Genomic DNA, 9,235 nt, shown 5'->3' with positions numbered 1-9,235 from the left:
CACTCTTCCTACTGCACCCCTCACTGTGGACATGTGTGCACGTACTCACTGTTACTACTGTACCCTCACTGTGGACATGTGTGCACGTACTCACTGTTACTACTGTACCTCTCACTGTGGACATGTGTGCACGTACTCACTCTTGCTACTGCACCTCTCATTGGAATTGTCTTACCTTGTTTTAGTCTCTGCGTTTTTGACTCTTTGGAATTTTCTTTTTTTATCAATGTACCTATGTTAGTCTATGCTCCCCACTTCAGACTCATTGTTTATTTACATAGAAATGTAGTGAAGATAATGATAGGTATTGTTTAATCACTCAGATTTGGATCATGCCTTGGACCGCCTTCAGCGTGAAGATCCCAGTTTGAAAGTGAGGATTGATCCTGACTCTGGACAAGTATGTATTTAATTTATTACCCAGCCCTAGAAGGGAGAGAAGGAAGATATTCATATGACCTTGACTAGTCTACACTCCTGAAAGAAAAAGCTCTGATTCATAATTTAAGTTTCCCTTTATGATGTTATCACTCTAAATAAAGACTCTCTTCAATTCCCTAAAATAATCACATTTCACATGTACAGATCATTCCCCATCAGTTTTGACTTTCCATAATACAGGCTTTTGTGAAGTTTTAAATAAGGTTCAACTCTTGTGTCTTTTACACTGATGCTTATAGAAGCAGCATAGTAGAGGGAGGTCAGAAACCATAGAGGCCTGATTCTCTGTTATATGCATGTTCAAACTAGCCTAGGGCTTGTCACTCCCTCCAGTGTTTAAGAAATATCCATGTATTTGGGAAGTTTTAGGGGAAGCTATTTACCTCATTCTCAAGGTGTCTTCAGCATAGTTTCAAACAGTTGTCTGCTTTTTCACTAAGAAAAGGGTTTTAGCTGGGTGTAGTGGCACACGCCTTAATCCTAGCACTTGAGAGGCAGAGGCAAGTGGATCTCCGAGTTCTAGGACAGTCTGGTCTACAAAGTGAGTTCCATGACAGCCAGCACTATTTAATGAGACCTAGGCTGAAAAATACCACCACACAGTCCACCCCCAACTCGCACCACCCAAAGAAGAAAGAAAAGTGTTTTAGCCTGGTCTTGGGTGGTTCATGTCTGGTTCCAATACTTGAGAGGCTGAGGTAATAGGATTGCTACAAGTTTAAGGTGAATCTAGACTGTACATAAGTAAAAACCTGTCAAAAAGCAAACCGGGTTTGGAGAGGTGGCTTAGTGGCTAAGAGTACTGGCTGCTCTTCCAGAGGACCTGGGTTCAATTCTCAGCACCCACATGGTGATTTACCGCCATCTGTAACTCCAGGTCCAGGGTATCCAGTGCTCTATTCTGGCTCAGTGGACATCAGCCATACCAGCAGGGCACACACATACATGCAGGCAAAATACCCATACATATAAAATATTAAAAACTAGAGCCAAGAAGATGCCTTAGTGAATAAAGGCACTGGCTGCCCAGGCCTCCAAATACGTTGTTCTCTGACCCCTGCACATGCCTATCCTCTATGTTACACATATACAGTAATAAATAAACAATAAACAAGCTGCACACAAAGAAAGAAGATACAAACATACCACATATACAGTAATAAATAAACAATAAACAAGCTGCACACAAAGAAAGAAGATACAAAGCACAGTCCAAAACATTGATTGTACTCCTGTTGCATTGACCAGAATTCGATATAGAGGTTAGATAACTTGATGCCATTTACTCACCCAACCAGTAACCAAACTGTCATGAAAGGAGACTACAATTGACCTATTATCCTAGCCAGGAAAGTCAGTAATATTTTTATATAGGAGCCCCAAAAAATTTTCAAAAGAAATTTAGGGGGGCTGGAGAGATGGCTCAGAGGTTAAGAGCATTGCCTGCTCTTCCAAAGGTCCTGAGTTCAATTCCCAGCAACCACATGGTGGCTCACAACCATCTGTAATGAGGTCTGATGCCCTCTTCTGGTCTTCAGGCATACACATAGACAGAATATTGTATACACAATAAATAAATATTTAAAAAAAAAAACAAAAAAAAAAGAAATTTAGTTGTAATTAATGGAAAATTACTTAAATACATGAACATCATGACTTTTTATAATATTTTTGAAATTCTTTCTCTGTGTATAGTATTTTGTCTTATCTTTTTTCCCTTTTATAAACAGACAGTCCTGTGTGGTATGGGGGAGTTACATATTGAGATTATTCATGACCGAATCAAGAGGGAATATGGCCTAGAGACCTATCTAGGGCCTCTGCAGGTGGCATACCGGGAAACCATCTTAAACTCAGTTCGTGCCACAGGTAAAAAATAAAACATTTTGGACATTCTGAGTTTGTCAGTGTTTAGTTGTGTAAATGGGCAGGGGTCACAGTTTCTAGTGTCTCCCACATAATTTTACTGTGTCAGGTTTTAAAAATTTTTGTGATAGACACAGAAGGCCTAGAGCATTACTGTGCGCTCATCAGACAGGGCGTCTTCCATTGGCTGTGGGACAGGATACGCTGGTGAAGCAGAAGACTTGCTTACTATACTCACCACTGCAATGGCAGAAGAATTTGAAGTCAATGAATTATATTTATTTTATAAAAATGAGTAGCATTCTAGAGAAAGTGCAGGTTTTATGTTTCTGTCCTGAATGTAAGTGCCCAGCTTTTCTGTATTTGGTTCTTTTAAGGGAAATAACAATGAGCACTGTCTACCCCAAAGTGAACCATGTGTGGACAGGTTGTGAAGCATGCAGACCAGAAATGCTCAAGATAACCAAGTGCCCTTAAGCACACCCAAAATTTGTTGAGTCTAGGCGGCCACATTTTCACTGGAACTTAAACAGTTATGCATGGATGCGGTGACACGAGACTGTTTCTGGACTGCACATCTGCAGCAGTAAAACCAAGATAAACATGGATAATACCCTTTTAAATTAATGCCTGAGCTGGTTAGCACGAAACTCTGGAGTTCAAAAGGAAGAGGGAAGTCGGTGCACACTGCAGCCTGCCCCAGCATGGAGGCCACTTCCTCACAGAGCTGCCCTGGGGGAGTCTTCTCCATAGGAGTTGAGGCAGTGGCATCGAGACACGAATCCAGATTCGTGATTGTAAGCTTCTGATACAGAGATTTAAGCCTAAATTTACAGAACCTGTTAGGTACTCGTGAGTAGGTAGCATCTTGAAGAAGCTGAAGGAAGCAGAAGGTCTCCAGAGAGTTTTATTTCAACCCAGGCCTTGAGGGTATCTCACAGTAAGGTACTATACAAAAAAGAAAACAAATGCTTTTCAAAAGGGAAAAAAAGTCCCAGGATTATAGGAACCAATTTGTCAGCTTGAAAAATTCGTTCACTGTCAAACATAGAGTCATTAAACACCAAGAGACGATGCAGACAGTAATTGCACTCCTCTGATGAGTGATGGGAATTCACAAGTACATGAGACATAATAGCAGGAGGAAGGGGCAGGTCTTGTTCAGAGTCAGAGTGTGAAGTGTCTCCTAAGAGAGGTGGAGGGCATGGCTGTGGTGGGAACACAGCCTGGTAGAAAGGGAGGTGCAGAAGTAATAAGCAGATGTGCACAGGGTACATGCAGATGAGGATACTGAAGACAGTCGTGGGAACGGTACCATAGGTACTGGCAATTTCTGTCTCTTTAGAAATCCTGGGTTTCATGTCATTCCTCTTATTTTTTAGTTTATGTACACTTTCTTGGATGTTTCATAGTAGCAAGCTCAAAAGGAATTATGAAGGCTCCGTTTTTAGTTTTGAGTGTAGGATTTGAGTGGCTGCATTACATTGCTGCTCACGTGAATGTAGCCATTTTGTGTCAGTAGAGTGCTGGTAGCAGCTGCTGGTCAGGAGAGCTGTAAGAATGTGGACATAGAGCAAGGCAGAGCAAGGCCTCTGGGTTCAGTCCCCAGCACTTAAAAAGAAATTAGAGCCTGACATTGTGGTGCACGCCTTTAATCCCAGCACTTGGGAGGCAGAGATAGGTCGATCTCTGTGAGTTCAATGCCAGCCTGGTCTACATGGTGAGTTCCAGGACAGTCAGAGATATGTAGTGAGACTCTGTCTCAAAAAAAAGAAAAAATAGGAAAAAACAAAACAAAAACACAAAAACAAGGAAAACTGTTTACCTATATTTCAAGAAAGTTTTTTGGGAAAGAAACATTAAATGTTGTTGAAAGAATATATGAAATTTAACAGTTTGGAAATTTGCATAGGAACACGTTTTATAGTTTTCATTAGCTGATTTTTATACTCTCTAGATGTTTTATAATCTGAGTGTTACCTTTTTTTCAAGCTCTGGTCATTTATTCCACCCATTTGATTGTGTGTGTGTGTGTGTGTGTGTGTGTGTGTGTGTGTGTGTGTGTGTGTGTGTGAGATTTTTCAAGGCAGAGTTTCTCTGCGTAACAGCCCTAGCTATCCTGGAAGTTACTTTGTAGATCAAACTGGCCCAGTCTCCCTCCTGAATGCTGGGATTAAAGGTGTGAGCCACCAGCCCTGGGCCATTTATTTGATAATCTTAAAGACTATTTTTTGAGTAGACTCAGACTTTAGAAGCAGGCAATTTCAATGAAGGCAGCCTCTACCCCTTGGCAGTCTGTTCCTGGCATTTTGCTTTGGCTTCCTTCATTTCTTGGCCAAAAGCTGAGCATTGTCTGAAGTCACCCCCTTATTTTTCACGCATTTCAATGTGTTTGTTTTCAGATATCCTAGACAGGACTTTAGGTGACAAGCGGCATTTTGTGAGAGCAGACCTGGAAGCCCGGCCAGGGGAAGCACCGTCCAGCAGGGCCGTGATTGAGTATGCTGACTGTGTCAGTGAAGACCTAGTGCAGGCCTCCCGAGAGGCCATTGAAAATGCAGTCCACAGTGCATGCCTCCAGGGTAAGGGAAGCAAATAATAGCACGGTCTCCCCCTGAGGACTTAATCCCTTTTCTCATCTGTATTTTGAGCCAGTTTCTTGTACACAGCAGCAGGTACTCTGCCTTGGTGTTACACTACTAGTCTCCTAATTATTCCATGTTTTACAGATACTTCATGTTCTGTCTGTATTTCTTTGTACTTGAGTTGTATTTTTGTTGCATTATTCTTTGTGACTATGTATTATTCTGCTTTATTTTCACCCTTACTCAGGACCTTTACTTGGATCCCCAGTTCAAGATGTAGCAATAACGTTACATTCATTGATGATTCACCCCGGCACCTCCACAGCTATGGTCAATGCCTGTGTCTCAAGATGTGTCCAGAAGGTAGGGGCAGTCTCCATGTTTCTGCTGTAAGGGAGGGCGCTGAGTGGGCACCACAGACTCCACGGGCTCCCTGTGCTGCTCATGAGCACGTGCTACACACAGATACGTGTAATTTTAAAAATTTTAAATTGGTTCTTGAGGTACAGAGCCCAGTCTCATTTCTGCCTTAATTTTATGTCTTCCCACACAATTATCTTGAAAACATTTTCAGCTTCCTTTTGTGGCCTCTGAAGTCTAAGGTTGTAAACTGTGCATTACACAAGAAAGGGTTTGTTTATAGAGAATGTTTCTGCCATCTTGACTGTTGACGTTGTCCTCCAGAATGTGACCACTAGTATGTATAATCAAGTATTAAAGACCTTGGTTTCTTACAAAACGCTATCTCTGCAGTGTTAAAGCAAGTGAGGTTACCAGAGCCCTAGGCTCAAGAATATTGGAAATAGTTCAGTTTTTCGGCTTTTATGTAACTTCGTTTTACTTGAATAGAAATTTATTCAACTTATGAACTCCCTTCAGGCCCTGAAGAAAGCTGAGAAGCAGGTGCTGGAGCCGCTGATGAGTCTTGAGGTCACAGTGACTGGAGATTACCTCAGCCCTGTCCTGGCAGACTTGGCCCAAAGAAGAGGGAATATTCAGGAAATTCAAACTCGCCAGGACAGCAAAGTTGTTATAGGATTTGTTCCTTTGGCAGAAATGATGGTAAGTTCTTTGCATTTGAACTGTACATATTGTTTAGTATACGAGATCTACACTGAGTAAAACTAGGTGATTGCTAACACCTGCAGGCATGGGACTTAGCTTTAGATTGTGTGCTCAGCCACTCTTAGAAACTTCACAGCAGTGAAGACTTTGGCCGTCAGTAGTGGGTGAGAGCTATGGAACATAGCACTTCAGACAGGTTATTTCCAACCTTGGGACCACAAAGATTATGACATACTGACCAAAATGTGGTCAGTCTGAATGACCACTCTCCCCTTTCTGCCTTAGTTTTGAAGCCAGCGTCATTCTCTTCCCCAACCAGGCACTTTGGCTCCTGGAATAGGCACCAGGGGTACCAACTGATAAGGAGGAAGGACAGAGTCATAGCACCAAATTCCTGGGCCTCGGAATGAACAAATGGACAGCTGACTTACCTATGCTATGCTAAATTTTCCCGTTTGCCTTAATACTCCCATCCCTTCCTCCCCAATTCCCGAAAAGATCTACCTGGAGGCAGTGGTATGGCCCTGCCCTACCACCACCTTCTCTGCTGTGCTCCAAAGATGATCAGCAGGAAAAGAAACTTATGGCCTAAATATAATGCAATAACAAACTGAAATTCTTTTTATTAGGGATATTCAACTGTGCTTCGAACGCTGACTTCAGGCTCGGCTACTTTTGCCTTAGAATTCTCTACTTATCAAGCCATGAGTCCTCAAGACCAAACTGCTCTGCTCAACCAGAGAAGTGGTTTGGCCCAAGTGCTTTAGGTCCTTGGAAACACGGGAAATGCCCAGAAAAAAAACATGTACCTGCTTCGTTCTCAGTAAGAGTGATGTTTTATTCATTGGCTGGTAAATTACTGCTTTGGTATATAAAAAGAACTTGACAAAAGATGTGGATACTGGTGTTGGAGCTGCCATCTGATTGTGTGTGAAACATGCTTTGCTGTAATGCACCTCCACTCTGTGCCCTGGGTGGATCCCTTCCCTCTGTTACTGTGGCAAACAACCTGTCCAGGGCAGCTTATGAAAGGGTTTGGTTTTGGCTGAAGGTTCCGAAGGAGAGTCCGTAATTGCAGGGACAGCAAGGCAGCAGGAAGCTGAGAAAGCCTATCTTTAACCTCAAGCACGGCAGAGTGCAAACCAAAATGAGGGCCTGGCTGTGAGCTCTCTAGTCCAACCAGTGGTGAACTTCCTCAAGCAAGGCTGTATTTCCTGGACCTCCCCAAATAGCAACCACCGGGAAGCACATGTCCGAAGGCCTAGGCCTATGAGGAACATTGCTCATTTAAAATTTTCTTTTTACATTCTTTCCTTGGAGTGTTTTGACTACATACATGTTTGTATATCATGTGTGTGCCTGATACCCATGAAGGTCAGAAGTGGATGTTAACATCCCTTGAACATCTCTTGGAGCTGGAGCTATGGGTGTTTATGAAGCACCATGTAGATCCAGGAGCTGAGCTCAGACTCAGAATCTATAAGAATAGCAAGTGCTCTTAAATGCCGAGCCTCCTTTGTAGCCCAGCAGTTCTCAGGTAAGCCGTCACAATGATGAAGGTATTCATGTAGCCCTTTGGAGTATTCGAGTGATATCACAAAGCTTTTCCTTTTATTTTTTAAGCTGCTCAAATAAAAGATGCCAGTATTTAGTGTGTGATACAGATAGAGATTCAATCAATAAAAAGATGGTTTATTAAAAAATACCTAGCAAATATTAATTTTACATGATTTCACAACCAACATGATTGTAGCTCAGACTGCTGTGGACTTCTGTTCACGCTTCCACTCTGTACTCAAGGCTACAGTGTCCAGTAAAGAGAGGCTGTGCGGCTATTCCACGGCTGTTGACAGATAACAAAGAGATGTTTAGACTGGTGGCCCTCCCATCTCAGATCACTTCAGCAAATCCCCACTCTGTGATGACTTGATGATTCTAATTTAAGCTACTAACTCCTTTAAGATGGCAGTTACACTAAACATATCTTACAGGTGTTACTTTCTCCCCCGCAACAATGAGTGCGTAACTTCTATCGAGTAAATGACTGCTTCCCAGGTCATGTTTTTATTTACTGCTAATCAGAGAGCTGCAGGCAGGAGTCACAGGGAAGGCTGGACTTCAGTGGCGTCTCTCACCTGACCATTCTGCACCGGTGGATCGCCAGTCTGTTGTAGGCATCTTCTAGGTCAGTGACAGCTTGAGGGCTCCAGAGCCGTTCACCAACAGCGCTTGCCCGAGGCCTGAAATTTAAAATGTGTCTCCCAAGGTAATCATCTACTTAAGGAAATTCTTCAGGGCTTTCCTACTAACACAGAGAAGAACCAAAGCATCTTTTAAGTCATTTGGCATCTCTTTCATTCCTTACCATAATCTTGGAATGAGGTTAGTTGCATCCACAAATTCTCCCCACAGGCAAGCTTCTCCACCAATGACTAGTTGTTTCTCCTTCTCAGAACCTGCATTAAAGTGGTTGAAGGGAAAGGAGTTAAGCTGTACAACACTGGCTCCCTCTCTATAGTCATCCCATGTTCCCTTCCTGTAGGCACCAGAACCTTTATTCCCACGCTGGCTCAGTGCTATTCAACATACATAGAGGACTATGGTGAGCCAGGAGGAGATACTTTTCATAGGAGCCTGCACAAACTCCTCTGGACACCTCTTCCCATTTCTGATCAGTGGTGTGCCACAAAATACAAATTGGAATATTAGCTTCATTTTGATGAAAATTTGATGTCATTTTCATGACCACTACTTATATTTGGTTTATATTTAGTAACAAAACAAAAAAGAGTAACTAAAAACTACTATTTAGAATGATTACTTTTGATCATCAAAATGCTTTCTAGAGAAAGTCGTAATTTTTAGTGGATCAATATTTCTGAGACTTTAATCATAGCTTCATTTTCTAAGCTAAAGCCTGATCTACAAGAACTGTATAATTTAGAACTGCTAATAAAGGTGAAAACCCCGGACCACACAACCTGAAGTCCATAGATGCAAATGGCAACCTTACTTAGGTGTCTTAAAAGTTAACACACTTGCAGGGCGAGGGTGGCGCACGCCTTTAATCCCAGCATTCAGAAGGCAGAGTTTGAGGCCAGCCTTGTCTACAAGAGCTAATTCCAGAACAGGCTCCAAAAAAACTACAGAGAAACCCTATCTCGAAAAAACAAAACAACAGCCAGGCGGTGGTGGCGCACGCCTTTAATCCCAGCACTCGGGAGGCAGAGGCAGGCGGATCTCTGTGAGTTCGAGACCAGCCTGGTCTACAAGAGCTA

The 9,235-nt window shown here is 42.5% G+C and overlaps 2 protein-coding genes across 4 annotated transcripts in view; one reads left to right on the top strand and one right to left on the bottom strand.

Moving 5' to 3' along the window:
- Gfm2 (G elongation factor mitochondrial 2) overlaps positions 1-9,235 on the top strand; it is a 41,904-nt gene that overhangs the window by 30,739 nt on the left and 1,930 nt on the right. For 2 of the 3 annotated variants that reach the window (XM_005356448.3, XM_026783803.1), the window contains 6 exons: positions 324-400; positions 2,172-2,310; positions 4,710-4,889; positions 5,140-5,255; positions 5,772-5,954; positions 6,587-7,461. In XM_005356448.3, coding sequence (XP_005356505.1) covers positions 324-400; positions 2,172-2,310; positions 4,710-4,889; positions 5,140-5,255; positions 5,772-5,954; positions 6,587-6,724 — 833 coding nt within the window. In that variant the 3' untranslated portion in view covers positions 6,725-7,461. Of the gene's footprint in view, positions 1-323; positions 401-2,171; positions 2,311-4,709; positions 4,890-5,139; positions 5,256-5,771; positions 5,955-6,586; positions 7,462-9,235 lie in introns of those variants that run through there. The other variant, XR_003377788.1, reaches the window with a different exon arrangement.
- Hexb (hexosaminidase subunit beta) overlaps positions 7,550-9,235 on the bottom strand; it is a 22,554-nt gene continuing 20,868 nt past the window's right edge. The window contains exons 11-13 of the mRNA XM_026783824.1: positions 8,323-8,537; positions 8,093-8,197; positions 7,550-7,800 (exon numbers count right to left, since the gene is read on the bottom strand). Coding sequence (XP_026639625.1) covers positions 7,734-7,800; positions 8,093-8,197; positions 8,323-8,537 — 387 coding nt within the window. The 3' untranslated portion in view covers positions 7,550-7,733. The remainder of the gene's footprint in view (positions 7,801-8,092; positions 8,198-8,322; positions 8,538-9,235) is intronic.

This window comes from Microtus ochrogaster, chromosome 19 (genome assembly GCF_000317375.1).
Source record: "Microtus ochrogaster isolate Prairie Vole_2 chromosome 19, MicOch1.0, whole genome shotgun sequence".
In the NCBI taxonomy this organism is placed as follows: domain Eukaryota; kingdom Metazoa; phylum Chordata; class Mammalia; order Rodentia; family Cricetidae; genus Microtus; species Microtus ochrogaster.
Note: the sequence above shows the minus strand (reverse complement) of the source record. Positions and strands in the feature narration are given on the sequence as shown.